The 20657-nt window shown below is 38.2% G+C and overlaps 1 protein-coding gene and 1 long non-coding RNA gene across 2 annotated transcripts; one reads left to right on the top strand and one right to left on the bottom strand.

The window, feature by feature from the left end:
• The first annotated feature begins 8875 nt into the window (after window positions 1-8875).
• On the top strand, window positions 8876-15655 carry LOC104955804 (tudor domain-containing protein 3-like). Its single transcript, XM_010783199.1, has 7 exons — window positions 8876-9080; window positions 10005-10089; window positions 11587-11652; window positions 12324-12484; window positions 13595-13736; window positions 13859-13930; window positions 15434-15655. Exons 1-7 carry the CDS (start codon window positions 9043-9045, stop codon window positions 15629-15631), a joined length of 762 nt encoding a protein of 253 aa, XP_010781501.1. The 5' UTR covers window positions 8876-9042; the 3' UTR covers window positions 15632-15655.
• Window positions 15656-17070: 1415 nt separating this feature from the next.
• Window positions 17071-19148, bottom strand: LOC104955803 (uncharacterized). Its single transcript, XR_799485.1, has 3 exons — window positions 18957-19148; window positions 18175-18352; window positions 17071-17236 (listed from the first exon to the last, which is right to left on the bottom strand). It is a non-coding gene; the product is annotated as an uncharacterized lncRNA (long non-coding RNA).
• Between the last annotated feature and the right edge of the window lie 1509 nt (window positions 19149-20657).

The raw sequence follows: 20657 nt of genomic DNA, 5'->3' as shown, positions 1-20657 counted from the left end.
AATCAATACAGAAAATATTGAATTTCAAAATGTTTTCATAAAATGAAATGCTGAATGAAAAACTGACATGGAAAGGTTACATTTTCTTCAAGCATAACAGCAGACGGTACAGAACTTCAGATAAATAAATCAATACACACCAGTGTTTAATTAATATAAAATGGCCGGGTATAAAATGTGTCAGCCTGTCAATAAGCCATCCCCCTAATGAGTGTTTCCAGATTAACATCGTACAATTTGGTTCAAAATGTGCTTGAAAGCAGACAGAGAGTTGACATGGGAGAATATTAATAAAATGACCCACCATAGGAATTAGTTGTCTCCACAGATCAGCTTGACAATTGTGCAAACTAATTGGACACAGCTGTCAAACTTTTACCATCAAATGCCCACAGCTTGACGAACCAGTGTAGTACACTGTACTGTATATGGAACAGCACCCAAGCTAAACATGAACTGTTCTGAAGTTATATTGTCATAATATGCTTAGTATTATATAGTGAGTATGCTCAAAAGTAAATAATCAAGATGTCATGAAGTACATGAAAGAAAAACTAGCGTAAGGTTTACATTAAAGGTGGGGTAGGTTTTCAGTTTCAGAAACCGGCTCGAGATACACTTTTTGTTATATTCCATGGAATGCTCTTAACATCCCGATAGCAATGAATATCTTAAGTGCTTTGACAAAAAATCCATAAAAAAATGTCATCTGTGGAACCCGTAATACTGTAAAAACTACAACCATTGGATTGCCGCCCTGTCTGTCAGCCTTCCATCTTGTGCACGCACAAATGTATCTCGTGCCCTCATTGGGCGTGCCGTCATTGGGCGTGCATTGCAGCAGTACTTCAATGACTCGCCAGCAACAGGCGGCCACTTTCACCAGGGCAGAGTTAGGTTCAACATCGTCTACTGGNGCCGTTACAAAATAATCGGCTCGTTCGCGACCGACACATCACTAACAGGCGGCCACTTTCACCATGGCAGAGTTAGGTTCAACATCGTCTACTGGTCGCAAAAGAAAAAATGTAACGGAGCAAATTAAGAACAAAAAGAAAGTGGAAACTAGGAGAAGTGAAACCAGAGTCAATATCGGAGTTGCTTTGGCTGTGTAGTATTGCTAACCTATATATGTGTTTAGCTTTGCCTGATATGTAACGTTACTGCAGCCTGCTCTCGCGGAGGTGCTCTGTAAGGAAGTCTGAAGGAAGGGGCGGATTCTTTTTGGCTGTGTACTTTCAAATTTTAGTGCACTCGAGCCGGTTTCTGAAACTTACCTACCCCACCTTTAAGCATATAGAGTAGGAAATGAGGACGTGTTATTTCACACATCTCTACTTCCTTTCCCCTACACTTTGTGGGTGATAAAAGGACAAGCTGTCTTTCTTAACACTTTGCCGAACGTCATCATAATTGAGCTTTTCAACCTCATGGAAACAGCCATCGATCGCTATTGGATTTTAGGGGCAACTCAACAGCGACCTAGAGAGATTTAAAATCTTGTCTCTTTCAATAGTAAACTGAAACTCAAGACAAAGGCTATGCCGCTGCTAATGCTTGTTTCATTTTAGAACTACATCTACTAGTTTGACAGCTTGGTCAAAGTGTCATGTTGCACTGGTCAAACTCATTTGAATGTGGTTAACATTTTTCAAATGTATGCAAAAAACAGACCACAACCATATCACCACAACGATACACTGCACAACTGCTTCTCCTGCACTCCATGGGACATGAAAAGAAAACCTTTTCTATTTTGGATAGAATGCGCTGAAACTCCCTCCGACGCTGTATATGGAGGAAATGTGCCGTAAGAGCATAAGGGAACGTAATGCTAGAAGGAAAAACAGAAGCTGACAGCTGGAGAAAACCTACCCCAACAGCACCCTTCAACTGAACTTCTAGGTTACTTGTTGTCTCAGTCCTTTCACTGCTAACGCAAACAAGTGATGGCCTAGTCCGAACAGTCAAATAAACCGTAGCAGTAACTTTGTCCTTAGTTCCGGCAGGATTAATGCAATGATATATGATTAGGACATAATGCCACGTAGATTTTCATTTTTTTCACAATTGTTGCTACTTGTTTTAAACAGTCTAACCCCAGGTTAATCAGCGCCTGTTAACAAATACCATTGTGGATGCCCTGAAGTCAGCTTTAGAGCAAGTTAATTAACTAGCAACGCTTTAGTGTTTGTTCAGATTATCAAGATCTCACTATTGCAACTATTTTCATTAATAGACTAAATAGGCTGGCCTGACCACAGTCATTTGTCAATATCAGTAAATTCATTTTACTTTCAGCTATCACCCTGTTCATTTAATTAAACTCTGATAACATCTTTTTCAATTAACTGGGAAAACTAATTCAAGAGAAAAAGCTGATTTATAAAACATGGCGCATGCTTTCCAATACTGAAATAGATGTAAAAACAGAGAAGGGAGGCTTCATGGAGGTTGGGGAAAACAACATTAAAGAATTTCAGACCAAACCCAAAACAACATCCAAAGACATCTCATTTTGAAAACATATGTATAAGGGCAATTCCACAAACCTAATAGGGTTGTGAATTATCATGACAAGGCAAAAGTGAACACTACAAAGGTCTCCCCAATGGATGAAACAATAGTGCTTTGTCATCCTTGCCTTAAAATAAAGATTTAAATGAACATTTCCTGTAGAAATCCCCATTTTCTTAACATAAGGGGTTCCTTTTTCTCCATGGTTGGGTATGTTCTAGGGCTAAAAATGTTATATAAATATCATAAAAATTTCAAAATGCCCAACATTTGTTTTCTAAACTTACAGTACATGGAGATGAAAAACAATTGTTTTACTGTCCGGTAAAAAGGTTTAAGGTTAATAGAATATGTAAATTGAGTGTGTCACATATAATTAATTCCTTTTGAGTTATTTGAGCATGTACATTCAGTAACATTGCCCTTGAACAATTAACATTTTCCCCAAACATTAGTTGGATAGAACAATGATAATAAACGCCCATTAATGAGACCATAAAATGTTATTAGAGCTTACACTGAAGATAACTGTTGAAAATGAACAGTCCTTCTCACCCTTTTTAACCTGCAATTACCAAAGGTCAAAACAGCATATCAAAAGAACATTAACACCGCGCATTTACATGTCTTCTGTTCTATTTCTCTTTAATTTGATTATACTCGGCTAAAAAATAGCCACTGAACATAAAGTGGCCTTTAATAGCTCATCTACTTTCGACCAATTGCAGTAAATGTTGTGGTATTGCAGTGCCCCCTATTGATATGACTAAAATAAGGAATGCCCTTAACTGTGAAAAAAAATATGTACAACGTTTTTAGTACGTTTTTAGTATGTTTATAATAATGGTTTTAAATCATAAATGTTGTAAGACAGACCAATCTAAAGACAGAGTAACTAAAGGCTGTACCTCAACAGGTACATGTATTATTTAGTGAGACTAAATAACAAGATGTCCTTTGGTTGAGTATTTCTGACAGTTAGTTCTATAGAACAAAATGGCGAGTAATTAGACATTCAAGGCTCTCTGGGAGGCAACATGGTCTCAGCTCAGTGCACTGCTTTTTGTCTGAGTATATCACAAGAAGAACCAGAACAATAACTAAAAGCCTTAAATGTGTATTTCAGCTATTGTAAGGATGTGTAGCTTTTCTCTCTTGTTGACAATGGTGAAAACAATCTGGCTAGAATAAGCTGTCTATACTCTGTCTATCCAAAAAGAAATATTTATATCGTCATTTATTGTATCCATCATTATTACTGTATTGTAACTTATTTTTAGTGTGCATAAAACTAATCAGGGTAAAGTGATTTATTATTATATTTACAAAATTGATTTCTAATAAAATGTTGTGTGCATTAATTCTGAACGAGTAAACCATAACGTTACTTTTACACACATGGAGACATAGGATAATGTACATTGCCAGTCAATCTGAATGCTTTAACACACTAGAGCTGCTGTATATGAAAAAATGAAATAACTTTTATTATGAATTGGCTCTATATAAAAATGACAAATATTATTCTGACATGAACCAAAACCAACCAGACTTTCAAGTAGCACTTAACTCTTATTGCAGTAGAGATGGTGTTTCTATTAGTGATAGTAAATGATAAGACTTTGGGATAACAGGCTGGATTGCAGAACCATTGATGCGCACACCTTTTACTACGATTGTAGACAAAAAATCTTTGAATCCCGTCAACAGGGTATTAACTTGTGTGAGCTCTCTCCTAAGAATGGGGTCAAAGGAAGGTTGAGCGTGCGTTAAGTAGATCTGTGTCATACACATGTCTCCTGTCTGACAGGTGGCTCTGTGTGTTGCTAAAGAAAGTCTGGATGCTTTGAGAAAGAGACTGCTATAGAATAAGTCTAAATGGCAACCAACACCTCCCTATATCGACCAGAATAATAAATCAGACATTCACCAGTCAGACACAATGTTGGTTGGTTTGTGATAGTAGGAAGGACATGGATTAGTGTAATGGCTAAACCCTGTGCTAATTTTAACCTTTTGATTTCCTACATGCAAATTCAACACAGTAATTGTTATTGTCAATAAAAATGATACAGTAAAAGATTCCGTTGAGTACGAGCTATACTGAACTGTAAACAAGATTATTCTGCGACAGATCATATGTCAAGTAAATCAAGTACACTAAACAGTGAAAACACTTCCACCTCAGTTCTGCAGCTTTAGCTGTGAATTGCTCAAAACTTAATCCAGCTGAATATCTGTGTTGAAACAGTAAGAAATATAATACATTAATACAGTCATTATGACATTCTAGATACACCTACTATATAGAAATAGCACATTTGCGTGTGTGTGTGTGTGTGTGTGTGTGTGTGTGTGTGTGTGTGTGTGTGTGTGTGTGTGTGTGTGTGTGTGTGTGTGTCTTAATTCCACGGGTAGTACAAATGACGTAGAATTGTTGACATGTTCACATGACATCATTGGGAAAAAATGAAATGGTTTCCTACCCCCACCCTACTGTAGTTGTACACTAACACGTCACTGCAGTCTTCATTTACAATAAAATAGAACATAACATACATACGTTACAGTTTAATCTGCCATACTTACAAACTTTGGTTTGCGGTCTCCATCATCGTTTAATGTGTTGAGGTTGGAAGAGCCTTTCTTCTTGTGAGGTTTACTGTCTCGTCCGGAAGTGGGTTCAAACCGCTGATTATAACTATCCATGATTTTGACGTTAAGTTAATGATTTCTCTCTATAGCAGATGGCCAGCCTTGATATGTATCTAATGCTCGCACACAACCTAAAAGTCTGAAGGACACCACCCACAAAAGTGCCTACATTACCACTAACGTTGTAAACTCTGGGTTAAAATCACATCGGTTTGTCAAAGTCAGAGACGTCCATAGGGATATGTTCACTCTCAACCAAAGAGTGGTAGAATATCTCAACACCCCGTTTAGCTAACTAGCTAGCAACTTTGCTAAACTATCACTCACTGGCTGCTTTACTTAGCGCTAATCCAATTTAAGGACTGTCACGTAATGCGTGAGTTTCCGCGAACAGAAAGACTGCTGCATCCAACGTACCGTTGCTGTCCTCTGAAAAAAGAGACCCGTACAGTAATTCAAAGCTCTATACACATTACAAACTGTAGCCGAAGCGTTGGCTGAATAAGTTATGGTGCAGATATTTTTTTTTTGACAGACCCGCGCAATGAGAAGGTCAGCTGAGCGTGTTTGATCTAACCAATAGCATCCACTGAGACACAAAAATGGCATCGTCATTGGCACAGCCCCCTCTGTGTACGGTTGAAAAGACATTTGATTGGCCGTATGGAGCTGTCAATCAGTTGCAGTTTGTACAAGGGTTGTTCGCTTTACACACCTGGGTCTCCCGTCGGTGTGATGGTTTTTGTAGCCTGGGTCTACCTTATAAACTGTCATTCCTGTAGTGCCGAATATAATTTGCAGATTTAAATTGCATTACAATGTATCAATTTAGTGAAGTCTTTTAGGAATCAACCCACAGGGCACATTTTCATTATTGGAAGCTGCCAAAAACAAAATACATAATCAAAAAACGCTTCAAAGTAGCCTACACATAATAGCCTATACATATAGTAATTTTATTGTAAATATATTTGCAATAAAACACAAAGTCATCCAAAGAGACGCTAGAATTTGCATTATTTTGGAAGCCATTCTTAAAACTATTAATTTTCTTTTTTTGGAAAGCTTAATCTAATGTGGCATCGGTATCAAGTCGTTCCATCATGTCAAAACATACATTGCCCTGAAAGCTTCAATCAATTGTGTGTAAGTAATAAAAGGTCATAAAGGCTGCAATTAGGTTCAATGAGAAATAAATTGGTTGGTCAAATAGCATTTCTTACTTTTCAGATATGCTACAGATGATTTTGTGTAGGCTATAGTATGTATTTTAGAATTTGTTTTACCCTTTTCACCATCCTAACCTGTGTTGTACAGTGCTCTAAAAGCCTAACTTCTAATGCAAGCAGTTATCTGAAGTGTGGCTTGGAACTGTCTCTTTTTTTAAATAACCAGGCTGTTACACTGATGTTGTTGTTCTGTGTTTGACCATTTAAAGTTAGCCTCAAGCCATATCCCAAATACCTTGTCTGATGCAAACAGCAATGATGTGATGTGATGTGATGCAACAAACAGACACTTTTGTGAGAACCTTCTCATGTGCTCTACTCAAACAGTGAAAATCTCCCTCAACACACACAGCATCTGAGCATTTTTCAATTTAAAGCCAATAAGGAACATCTGTGTCAATCTGTTCTGTATCTGTTATTAAAGCTCACAAATTAGAGAAATTAGAGAAAATATTAATTGTGTGGAAAAGGACATCAGTGATTGCTCTTGGTGGATGTTTTTTGTAAGCTTATATTCAGTTGATGTTGTCATTAAGCAGTTATGCTTAATCATGCAGAAATGTCTTCCTGAAGACAATAATAGCCTAATGATGTTAATAGGATAACATGTCACAAGTAGTAAACCTTTACACTGCCTTTGTGCTTCCAGACAGCTACAGGCTTGCCAATCCTTCTTAAGACCTCAGCATTGGATTCAAATTATAATTAGACATGTGTACTCCACTGACAGTCACACTGTAAACTATTGTTTGATTGAAAGTCTCTCAAAAGAACATATCTTTGCCACTAGCAAAAACAAGAAGTCCACACTGTGGCTTCTTAACAAACAGGTTGCAGATGCCTTTTAGCTGTCATTCACTCTGTTATATTTTGAACATTCATTTTTTTTAAAGGCAGAGCTGTGATTCAGTTTAATTATGCTTCCACAATTAACATATACTAAATATGCGATTGACTGGGACACATTCTCACCAATGGGTAAACTGACATAATACAGAAAACTGGCATGTACATTTGGAATAAATAAAACATATGCTTTTTGTGTTCTTAGTTTGAAGTCAAATGTCACTATTAAATACAAAATTCAGTTATAAAATCTAATGTTTTTTCTTTGACTTCAACCTCTTGAAATCTTCTTATCTTTCAAGACCTTTATTCCTTGAGTCCCTGGATGGCTGCCTGCATGGCTGCCTGCAGTGTGTTAACGCTCTTCTTCCAGCCAAAGACATGCCTTGTGGCATCGTGCCTTGCTAATCCTTCCAAACAACAAGAAATCTACCCTTCCAAATCACTCAAAGAAATGCCATGGGGATACCAATCCTGAGGCAAAAATAGTACAAATGTAAATGTTTGTGTATTGATAATAAAATTGATCTTTGTTTTTTGAATAAACAGAAAATCTATCGCCTTGAGCTTGAATGTTGTTTTTTCATAATTGATTATTGTGTGCTTTATAAGAATGAGTATTTCAAGACAATATGTTCATAACATGCACAATTACAAATACAAGTCAAGGACAGATTGTTTAAATAAAGTACATTTACTCAAATAAAAGATCACATCACATTGTGAATGTTTCTTTTGTGCATAGGTTTTTTAAGAACTTACCTTACATGTTTATGTATTTATACAACCAGTCATTAGTCTGTTTGCTTTATAACAACATTTTCATTTTAATTCAGTAGTTCTACTACCAGCAACCACAAGTCTAAAGTTGAATGCAATGGATGCAATGAAACAACGTTGAATACTCTTTTTGGTAGCAATTATTAATCAGCTGTTCCATATGACAGAAAAAGAAAGAAGAACATCTTGTAAAACCTGTGCAGTGGGAAATAAGTTTCTGTCTCAACAATTGAGTGTGCATACACTGCCATCCAGTGGTCCCAACTACAATTGTATAATCAGAATCCTGGGTTTTATTTGGCTAGTCTAAATAGTAATACTTATACTACACCTTGCCATGTGTCCCCAAATAATGTGACACAGTTGTGCTTTCAGACTGACAAGCCGTTCTGAAATGGATGTATGATTAATGCTTTCAAATATTTGAGCTAATATGTTACGTTCCAGACATGCAGACATGTGATGTTATGTGTCAGGGTCCCTGTCTGACTTATACAGACTGTGGCCCTTTCTTTTTGTATTGGTTTGCATATAATATACAATACAAACGAAAAGAGAAATAAAGAGGGAAATGTAAGCCTGCCTACAATTATTTAAGATATTGTGTTGCTTATTTGTAAAGGCACTTAAACGCATAATTGAATAAGCAGGTATTTCTATTTTGGCAGGATCCTACTGTATGATATAACATCGCATATTAGGAGGACAGTCACCTTACTAATGTTGCCATTAGTTTAAAAAGGATTCCAGTAAGAAAAGGTTAGGTTATAAAGAAAAAACTATCCATAAGAGAAGAAAAAAAAACGCTCAAAAAAATGTTAAAACGTATTTTGACCCCCACGGCACTCCATACGTGAACACTGGATGACGCTAGTTACGTAGAGTCGTTCACATTAGCAAGCGTTATCATTGTTAGCTGAAGAACATGTATTACCGAATCAGATAGTCGTTATTTAAGTGTGCTCACTTATAACTTATTGGTGTCGGTATTTACACATCTACACTGTGGACGAAAATGACTGATGTCACAGAGTCCCTGACCAAAGAGGGCTGGTAGGTAGCATTGTAGCTAACGTCAGTGAGCTAGCTAACTCAATGAGGTGCCAGATTGGTGTTGGCTTGCAACACTAATCATTATTAGCTATACATTGACTTTATAATTTTGCGAGAGCACAACGGTTTCCAAAGTAAACACGACCAATTCAGTCTGTGTGGATCGTGGCAACGCTATTACTTATACGGCTATCTAACTTCGAGCTAGCGAGATAAATAACATTAGCTTGATATACCATTAAAGCTAATACACAATTAGCTTGCCATTATAGTAACGAACACCTATGACTGTACACTTTGTGTTAACCGATAAGCAGTGATTCAGTGGTCAAAGAGCGCTGGATTCAGCTAAATTAAAACACTTGCAACGATTTTGAAAGTCAGAAAACGCCTGGTTTCTGTAACTTGACGTTGTTTATATCTCATATTAATATATGTGCTGAATATTTTAGATGATCGCTGCCTTTAAACGACATAATATTAACATTTACCCTCCTATACTTGTGCGGTTTTGTAAATGGTATGGTCCCTACTGATGTGTTGCACTCTTTCCCAAATATTGCAATTCTATATTTTATAGATGCCGCTTCGAAATTAAAGGACATCTGAATAATTTTTAAGGGGGCAGATTCAGCCAAATATATATTCTGATGTGAGAGGTTGAGGACCTGGTTCCCGCCTTTAACAACCATAGCCACATTATTAAGCCTTACCACGTGGTGAAACACATTTTTAAAATCTCGAAGCTGTTCAAAACATGTCCTTAATTGTCTAACATTACAGCAGATATACAGTAGTAGATAACTTGTGGTTATGATGGCAATGGTATTTGTGTCTTTTACAATGATATTGTGGTTGGGCAAACTCACCTACCTGTGGAAACAACTGTCATCTCTCCTCTCCACCTTGTCTGTTGTCTCACAGGTACCTCAGCGATGAAGGCATAGCAGAACTGAAAGGATCTGCACAGAAAATAACTCCCAATGACATTATTCGTATTGCACTTAATGTAAGTTTAATTTAGCAAGTTCTACATATGCAACTTATTTCAACTGAAATTGCTTAGTATGTATTTAACAGTATGCAAAACAGTATTCAACAATGTGTTCTCACAATAATTATTACATTTGATTTCATTAGGCCATTAATTCTAAAGCACATACTGATGTACTCACCAAATAACCATGCTAGTTGAACAGACAAAGCTAGAAGCACACAATTGGAAATTCTTTCTTTATTCTTTCTTTTGAGTGAATGTTCAGTATATTTGATATTTTGTAAGTGAACTAAAAAGCATATTATTGAGCTTATTGCTATCTTAGAATGAACCTTTTATTGGCAGACCCAGCATCTGCCAGTTAATTGCAGGCACTTGTCCACTGTCAAAACACGATGTCGGAAAATAAAATGGGGCCCAAAAATGATTCGAAACATATATTTTAAATTGAAAGAGTAAACAGAAAAATTCACTAAGCTATTCATGAAGACCGGTAACAAAGACGGAAGAACCACAAACGGCCTTGGAACTTGAAAAGCTTTTCTGTAAGACACACAGTGAAACTTCTTACCTGACTTGCAACAGCAGACAATTCCTTAACACACAATAGTTTAATTTACTACAAAAGCTGTGTCCTTTTATGTTTTGGCCAGATGCTGCAAACACCATTTTTACTTATCACAGCACACCTAAACCAACCAACCAACATTTAGCAACTTAATTCTGGACCTTGTACTTCAGTGAAATCTTTAACATAATTTTAGGATTAATTTGGACCATTAGCTGCTTTACTCGCTTTATTCTTTTATCACAGAACCCTGATTTCCCCATTTTCTCTACCCTGTTTGGAGCCTTGATGCAACCTTTTGAAATAATTGTGTTTTAGATAAATTCATTCCAACTTCAACATAAAGAATCAATTCCTGTTTTAGTTTTACTGGGGATATAAAAGCCCTCTGCTTAGAGATATTGTTGCCGCAGTAAAAAAACAGGAGTAGGTCATAGACCCTCTTGGGATTACTGCCTCGTTGCAGCCAACAGCTCTGATTCAACAGATGTTTGCAGGACGGAGATCATTAGAAAACAATTGACCTTTATGTTCGTATCAAAAGAGTTATGAGATTGTTTGAAAATATATAACTGTTAAATCTACAGTAAACCACAAATGTAAATGTTGAAATTATTTAAATTAGATTGTGCTTAATAAACTATGGAAATCAAAATGACGACATCTTTTACACCATATAATATAAACTGCATAGTTTGAGAACTACATATATGCCTTTATAGCAGAAAAGCATGAGAACTTGATGGTTGTTTCTGGGGTTGAGGGTAGGTGAAAGGCTTCCTTTCTTTCTAACAGGCAAATTAATACAATTAGTTTTTCTCTGAAGCACACTACAGTGTAGGTAGTCACATCTTTGGATGCATATATCTATTCCATTATTCGTTTGTTGTACTTTTGGCACAGTATTTGTTATTTTCAATTAAGCAGTGTCTCATTTGCAGAGTGACCTCAGGCCTATTGGGAGAAAATGTATACCGCCAGACATCAATAGTGGAAGAATTGAGAAGGTGAGTGCTACACAAACTATTATACAGCCAGTACAAAGTGATATTTATGATATGTTTCTGGGAAATAAAGTGCTACTATGGTTTTTTCAGCTCAGTCAGTGCAGGCTGTAGTTCTCATGAGAGCCACTGGATGGCCCTGACACACTGACAAAGAAACATCCGAAAACTGCTCGAACTGCTTAAAACGGGGGTTAAGCAACTGAAAAAAAAAAATGTAAAAACATTGTCAGAATATTAAATCATAATTCTATGTGGGCATAACCCATTCAGACATCTTTACATGATGCTTGTCACTCTGGTCATACCCATTTCCTCTTACATTGTATCTCTAACAGAGAGTGTCATCCGAGCAACTATAATTACATTAAACATACAGATTATAGTAAAGCCTGTGGATTGCATTAACAGGTGTTACAGTCATATTTTCTCGGAAATACTAAAACAATTTTTTGAGAGAATTTGAATCTGAATCTATTCAAAAAATAGTCGCTGAATCAAAAATGTAGCTATGAATTTAGCAGGAATATACCTTTTCTGATACACGTATGCTAAATAAAGAGAGCAAAAACTCAATGGCTTCAGAGTTCTATGCTGGCACAATCTTCCCCCACAGGCTGCTGTTTTTGCCTTTTTAAACCATAATTAATTTGCTGTCTCTTGCACATGGCCAGTTGGAAGGTCCATATGTTCTTCAGGTGCAAAAGGTGAGGAATGTCTCGGCTCCTAAAGACCGCGAGGAGTGCCAGGGCGCGCCGCGAATGCTGCGTCTACAAATGACAGATGGGCACACCATCTGTGTTGGATTGGAGTTTAAACACCTGTCTAAAATCAGGTACCCATATAAGTGTCGTGTTGTGTTTAGGAATATGTTAAGGTAGTGCAATCACTGGCATTAGGTATACTTTTATTCCATAGGAAGTTAAATGTATAAAACAAATTGTAAATAAAAACACATTTTTAGTAGCAAAGGAGGCTGTCATTAAGCCAATTCATCATATATTTCAAAGCAAATGTGTAAGACGTTGCCCTCACCCTTCCTTTTCACCTCCTTGTGAACACTCACCCCACCACATGCTCAATTTTCCATCTATTTGCAATTTCCACATGCTGGCAGCTATCTAACAATTTCCAGCCTTAATTACATCTCCATCCCAGCAATGGTGGCCTTGGTGACTGCTGCCATGGTGACTAGCCAGTCTGTACAGGCGGAGTGGCCAGAATGTGGGCCTTGACTTCCTGATGGGAAGCGAGGAGAGAACAGAACAAATCCCCTCTTTATGAGCGGCACACGCGCACTGGCTGCCAACAGCGGTGCCTCGTGTTTCTTATGAAAGTGTGCGTGAGGCCATAAGTGTGGGGCAAAGAAGGATGAGATGGATTACAGGACCGTTCGGTGTGTGACACAGTGATATAGAGGAATGATGATTAAGCAGTGAATTGCTACATTGAGTGAAGTGTAAATAGTGTGTGTATACGTGCTTGTATGTGATTGAATCGAGGATAGAGAGAGCCTCACTTCTGCATTGGCCGCTATCACGAGAACAGCATCTATCCCAGAGGTTTGGAGTGAAATCCCTAATTGTTGCTTTGGCATCCGGCATCAGTAGCTGGAAATCCCTCTAAGTCTCTGTGCTTTCTTAATGAGAGAGGCAGAGGCCTTATCAGGCCTGATGAGATAGAGGGGGCTTTTAATTTACCATGAGGATGGGTGAGCAGCTGGGATTATTAATAGTCTCTCCTAGCCTTGCCACCCATCCCCTGGCACGGCTCCATGTCATTTATAAAGTGGTATGGGCAAGGCAATAGGGTGGGGGACCTGGTATAAGCAGTTCTAATGTCCCAGACCCTTGAATGTTTTGCCATTTAACAGTCAGTTAAACAATGTAATAACAGCAATTATTTTATACATACATATTTATTGTTTTTATTTGTTTTTTCTCAGTCTTAATACCCCCCCTGGAACAAAGGTAAAGCTCCTTGGTACAGTCCAGGTTAAAAATGGTCTTTTACTGCTCGATGACTCAAAGATCTCTGTCCTTGGAGGAGAGGTCTTTCAAATGGTGGAGAAATGGGAACTACAAAGGGTGAGAGGCGATTTTGTCATGATGACTCAGCTTCTTTTGATAATAAATGTTGAAACCATATGATAGAAATCATTGTAAATCCGCTTTAAAAGCCTGTTTTCAAACTTTGAAATGATTTCTAGAGTCTGGCCAAACACAGCAGGAGTAACATTGGAGCAGAAGGTGGACCCCCTCCCTTTGTGGCGTTTGATCAGGTAAGGATAGTACAGATAACAGAATAAAGTGAACTGATCTCTGAATAATATACACTTCCATCACATTGTCAAACAATGGAGATTCATGCATAGTTTTAGATGTGAAATAAGCAAGTATACTCTTTTCCTAGAGCCTTAAAAAACGATTAAACCTCCTTAAATTCTTCCAAATTGTTTGGTTTTGCCCATTAAAATGTAGTTTCTCATTTGAGAAAATACTGAGCCTGAGTCAATACTCCCTTGCAGAGGATCACTGTATCAGCTTGACACTTGGATTTGGGGATTTCCACCCACTCTAAACTCCAGACTTGCTAAAGCTTTATAAAGTAACATGAAGAGCATTTGTGTATCTTCACACAGCGTTCTCTTTCACAGTTTAAATGTATTTCTAACGCTGAGCCACTCTATAACTCTGTGTGGATTTGATGTCTGCTTTGGATCATTGTATATAAATAATATAATTTTCATGGGAAACTGGCGCTCGGATGCAGATTACAAAAATAAATTGGTGCTTATATTGTCCTTGGCTCTATGTTTCATTTTCTCCCATCTGATTAGTTCAATGTATTTTATACCCCATCAGACAATAGAATATGTTTGCCTCATTCTGGTTCCCTTACATTTTGTTAGGCATACTTATAATGAGAATCAAAAGAAATTAGCATGCAAGTTTGAGTCGTCAAATTATTAATCAACACACTTAACCTTAATGATCACTACGCATGCAGATTCCCCACAAGAAGCCTGGCGTCTCCATGGAGCTCTCAGACATTTATCTTTGGGAACTGTTTTCTATCGAACATAAAATAAGTTAAATGTCCATTGCAAGGTCTGTGAATTACCCAGAGTACTAGAGATTTTTTCCATCTTCAAGATTTTTAAAGATTTTTAGGCCTCAATTAAGCCTCAGTGGTGGAGAGCTCAAAACCCGGGGAAATTAAAACCTTGCTGTATAGCTTGCGTTGCGCTGCCTTATTGGGGCGAAAAAACCCACTTCAAAGATATATATTGTACACCTAATGCATTTGGCGTGTTATCAATTGCAAGTCATTAACAAGTTTTCCACGTTTCGTCAACCCTGGCTTTATAATCGTGCCTCGTATCACTTGTCCTGCTCGGAGGGCTAATGCAACAAAAAGATGGTGAAAATACTTAATTAGTCTTTGCTCCAGCCACTTGTTCACTTCTGTGAGTGATCACACACACAGGCATGAGACAGCTGCAGGAAGTGTTGAGTATCATATCAATACTTCCACCTGATAAAACAATACAGTTCAAAGTTGAGATTCATAACATTAACAATGAGCTGAGAGGCACCCTTGAGATTTGCGATACAGTTGGTTGCTACAACAATAACTTAAACACCATAAGCGACTTTATTATACTTCTAACTCCAACAAAATGTGGACATGTCAAGTGCAGTGATCCTTTTTTAATGAGCTCTAAATGACCGAGGAAGATCTTTGAGCTCATGTTCTTACTCTCTCTTTTTGCTCTCCGTAGAGGTGTGAGAGGAAGGAGGAAGTGGACACCAGAGACCTGGATCAGAGGAAGACCCTGAAGTCTCAAAGTGTTGCTAAAGGTCCGGACGAGAATGATGAGTTTGAAAAGCAACGGACAGCAGCGATTGCTGAGATAGCCAAGACCAAAGAGGTATGTAAACCCTTATCATGGGCCTTTATCACATCTTGGAAATGGTAGCCACAAGGTACTTTTGTATTGTTTTAACTGTCTCAATATATAAGCTTTCATGGACATGAATCTATAAACTATATTCAGTGATGCAAATTAGTCGCTTTTCGGCGCCTCCCGCTTTTTTAACGCCGATTTGGGTGACTTGTGTAATTCGTGGAGAACCGAAGAGTTTTCGTTTTCGTTTGGGGGGGGTGAGTCCGTCCATCAGTCGGACGGACGGATGGACGGACAACTTCTCACTTCAAAAAAGAAGAAGAAATCTAGATTGCAAAATAATTAAACGAACGAGTGCCTGTTTTTCCTGGCCAAGGACAGGTTCCTTGAACACAACAGGAGCGTAACGTGGTTATGTCTCGTCTGAAAGGAGTCTAAACTAGAGTGCGGACGGAGAGCACCGGAACGCCGCTCCAGCTCTTCAAATATTGCAGTACCCATAAGGAGCCGTACACATGCCGCAGTGTTTGCGTGGCTGTGTCTTTAGTTGTAAGCACAGTGGCGATCTGTTATTAGCATCTGGTTAGCTAGCTATGCTAACGAATTTAAAGAGCTTTTCTACAACCAGGTGGAAGAGAACTCTCTCCTGAGAGGCTCAAATAACCTCAGCTCAGTGAGGTTAAGGCACACCTTGATATGATCATTATAATTATTAATGAGACATTAGAGACTAAATTATTAACAGTTATAAAATACTATATGACTGTAACAAAAAAGTTGTTAAAAATAACAAGAATACAGTTTGAAAGGGGAGTGATTTGTAAAATATCCAAAAAGAAAAATCTGCTTCCAGTTCTGTTTCATATTGATGTTGAAAGATGTATCCATAGATCTCCTCATGTTGTTCTCAAAGTGCACCAGATTGATGCTTTTAACTTAAATATTTAAAAAAAAATCTTCCCGGTGAAGCATGCCCCCGGACCCCCCTAGAGGAGGTTAGGTCCCCCCCACTTAAATCATGTTCACATGGATACTAAATACATTTGCACACATCTTGTGTCCATATCTTTCTGNCCCGCGCGCGTGCCGAATATTCGCTGCTTATTACCACCGAATATCCGGAGCCCGAAAAATGGTATTCGGGACAGCCCTAGATCATTGACACGTTACCATGATCCACACACAGCTATGCAATCAGGATTAAACATCAGTGGTAAATAAAACAACCACAAAATCATAAATGGAATACCAAATCATATCATCCATGGACGAACACAATTATTAAATAAAAAGCATATAAAAAATATTCACTTCCTCTGCGTTTTCCACGGCAGCAGTGAGTTCATGCATTAAGAAAACATGACTGTATTCCCTTCAGCTCACAGTAGCCAGATGCATGACTACCAATAGGGACTTTACCCGTGGTGGGGAACTGTTGTTATGAGTACTTTCTTACTGAAGAACTGGATGGAAAAATATTATTAAAATATTCATGAAATGTGTTTCATACATCAAGTACCAAAGTAGTTGAATCCAGACTATTTAGCTTACCATCAATGGAGAAAACTCCCATTTTGGATTCAAGAAAGTCAAAAAGAGTGCTTGGACCAGATGGCCTTCCCCCTGGTCCCTCCTCTTCATCTTCATTTCTAGACCTGCCTCTTCCCCTTCCTCTGCCTGAGAAGAACACAAAAAGAAGAACATGCAAACCCAAATAAGAACAGTTGGAATGATGAACCTGGACGTTTAAATATAAATACCTTCTGGTCCCAAGTGTCTACATTTAAAGTAGTTATAGCGGGCTCTGTCTGCATACATATATGTGTGTCTGAAGAAAAACTACAGGAACATATAAACACTCCTTCAAGTTTCTCTAGAGGGAATTCAGAAGAAATCCATATTTGAGGGATTGCCTCCAAACGGCTCTCAACATGATGATGGCTGAGCCAGCGGCTAGCAGCTAAGAGTGCTAACAGAGCGAACAATGCAAAGGCAACAGAGCTGACTTAAACTCATGGCCAATACAACATTTGACATTTCCGAGACAATGCTGTGTATCATGATTGGTGTATTTTGGGGGTAAGCAGTGTATGTGCGGAATGCAGAAACAGAGATAAGCCAGTGTTGCAAACCAACAGTGAATCACATGAAACACAGAGGGAGAGCGCCTTTATTGTCTGCTTAGGATGACATTACTCCCTAGTGTATTTACAGAGCAAATTTTTGTTTCCCCGCTTTATTAATTCTCTGAATACCGTATATAATAATAAAAAAATAAATAAAAAAAAGTTCAGTGTGGAAAAGTTAATGTTCTGTAGCTGATTCAAATAGATGATGTATAAAGCAACAATGGAAAAAACGTCCCTGTGCTAAACGAGTTTGGGGGGGGAGCAGTAGTTCATTCAGGGTGACAAAATATGTTCCAAGTTACTGCAAGTTGATTTTCCGAAGTAGAATATCCATCTTAAATGTGACAGTTTGCCTGGGAAAATAGTCAGTTGCAATTTTCACGCCCTTAATCTTTAGAAACATAAAAGTGCTTTAGGCTATGTGGCATATTCTCAAAGCAAGATTTTAAAACACAGCAGGTGTGCGTGTGTGTGAGTCGAGTGTACCTCTGGGTGGGGGCCTGATAGGTTCATCTACCACTGGGCTAGTTCTGGCCTCAAAAGTTCCTGTCAGTAGGCTATTTAGTGCCACTTCCAGGTTGTTGTTGTTATCCATTAGCGCCAGCCGAGCATCCTGCATGTTAAAGCCCATCTCCATGATGTCTCTCAGAGCACGTTCATCCACCTACACAAAAGGTGGATAACATTACATTAGGGAGAAGAAAAACAAAGATTGCAGAGAGAGAAAAAGACCTGTGGATGGATATTGGTTTGCTAAGTAATATTAGACTCATATGTAAGGTTTGTTGTGACAGAGAACCCTCCTTTTAAGAGGACATCTAGGTTGGATTCGTGGGCATTCAAGTTACAAACTATCATTAAAAAATCCCCAAGCAAAACACTTTGATATCCTGTTCCATCCTATTTATACGTTTAGCCCAAAGCTGGCTGAGTTCTGCCTAGAAGCTGGCGGGTCGACACACAAAGCTAGACGAATGGACTGCCACTTGATTGCAATAAAGGTGGCCAGGCCTCATATTCATTTCGATTTCCACTATACTATAATCAATGCTTCACATAGTCTATGAGCCATGAAATAAGACTTTAATCCAGACAAAAGAAACCAAAGAGAAATGCAGTACAAGTTCCCTGCTTTAAATTGCTTTGTTGCAATGAATAGAGGCTTCAAAAATATGAGGTGCAATCATCATTTGAAACTAAGAGGCATTCGTAACGACCGTATATTAAACAGACTTTTGTAACAGTTCAAAAAAAGTTTGTCTTCTCACCAGCTCTCGATAGTTTCCATCTTCTCTGCTTTCAGGTCTTTCAAATCGCTCTTCTCGTCTCCTCTGCTGGTATGTGTCTCGGCCCCGGAAAGAGGAAGCAGCAGTGGATAAATTACTGCCCGCATTCTCTCCACCACCAAATGTGCGCGGCCCCTAACAAGACAAACAACAGAGATCAATACAGCCTCAGCGCTGCACAGAAAAAGAAAGCCGACACAGGAAACCAAACTTTCTAGTTGACAGTGGAGGTAGGAAGTTACTGTTAAAAGCAGTCGATGTTGAGATGAATGTCAATAAGGGGCATTCATTATCGAATCCGGGCCAAATCAAACAGTTTGTGCAGAAATTGCAATCAATGAGAGAAACAGCCAAATTAGTGAACATGGCAAAAAGAGCAGTCCCTTCTCAACATACATTAAAGGTTATTAAAAACATTTTGATAAACACAATTATAATATCAGTGATGCAAACACAGGTATGGTGAAAAAAGAGAGAACTATTCGAAGCAGAAAGAAACATCGTAATATACCATCTGACAAAGGCCTGTGCTATAATGCTTCAATTAACTGGCTGTTCTTTATAATATACTCAGATCAATAGGAGACAGAGATGTTAAGTTATAAATCAAGGGTTTTTATTATTATTTACAGCAGGAGTGGGGAACCTTTTTCCTTTCAATTTTTACAACATCCTCCGAGGGCCGTACAAATTATTGAACTCAACCTCTGCTTAAAAAAACTAAAATCACAGCCAATTCATTTGGCCTTTCTTTCATGCTGTGCAAAGAACAAGCAGATATCTTACCATGACTTGCGCAAGTATGGGGTGGACCTAACCTCCTCTAGGAGGGTCCGGGGGGATGCTCCCCCGGGAAGATTTTTTTTTAAATGTTGAAGTTAAATATATCAATTTGGTGCACTTTGAGAGCAACATGAAGAGATCTATGGATACATCTCTCAACAACACCCATTTGAAACAGAACTGGAAGCAGATTTTTCTTTTTGGATATTTTACAAATCACTCCCCTTTCAAACTGTATTCTTGTTATTTTTAANAAAAGAATGCCGTGAATAAACCGAAATACACGTGTCGAAGCGGTTTGCTGCTGATTACTACGCCCCCCCCGCGCGGAACGAATATTCGCTGCTTGTAATCAGCAGCGAATATTCGTTCCGCGCGGGGGGGGCGTAGTAATCAGCAGCAAACCGCTTCGACACGTGTATTTCGGTTTATTCACGGCATTCTTTTTGTTATTCTACAGTATTGTTGTTTTATAGTTATTTGTTAATGTATACAACCCAATTTGTGTTCTTTCAAATTGAAAAGGATATTGCATTGTGTGTGTTACTTTCGTTGCAGTTGTATATGTCTTAAGTGTAATTTGGCTTGGCTTTCTATTTTGTATGGACATGCTTTTATTTTGAAGGAGAGTTAGCGCAGATGACAGGAAGTTGTTGTTGCTATGGAAACAACGTGATGGAGATTAATGGAGAAAAAGTAATATCTACATATAAAGACGGAGAAAGTAAACGATAACGTTTATGGTTAAGTCTTAGCACCCCCCGAAGAGGCACAAGCTCTTATGTTGATATTGGAGATTACAATAAATTCAAAAAAAAAAGAGAAGAATATCCGAATAACGAAATTGAAACCCGAATAGTACTCCAACGAATGAATATTCGGGTACAGCCCTACAACTTA

Source organism: Notothenia coriiceps, unplaced genomic scaffold, assembly GCF_000735185.1.
Source record: "Notothenia coriiceps isolate Sejong01 unplaced genomic scaffold, NC01 NC01_scaffold00024827, whole genome shotgun sequence".
Taxonomy (NCBI): domain Eukaryota; kingdom Metazoa; phylum Chordata; class Actinopteri; order Perciformes; family Nototheniidae; genus Notothenia; species Notothenia coriiceps.
This window is presented reverse-complemented; position numbering and strand designations above follow the sequence as displayed.

Coding starts and splice junctions, on each gene's coding strand:
- LOC104955804 (XM_010783199.1), top strand. CDS start 9,043: ATGACTGATGTCACAGAGTCCCTGACCAAAGAGGGCTG. Junction 12,485..13,594: donor AAACACCTGTCTAAAATCAG/GTACCCATATAA, acceptor GTTTTTTCTCAG/TCTTAATACCCCCCCTGGAA. Junction 13,737..13,858: donor AGAAATGGGAACTACAAAGG/GTGAGAGGCGAT, acceptor AATGATTTCTAG/AGTCTGGCCAAACACAGCAG.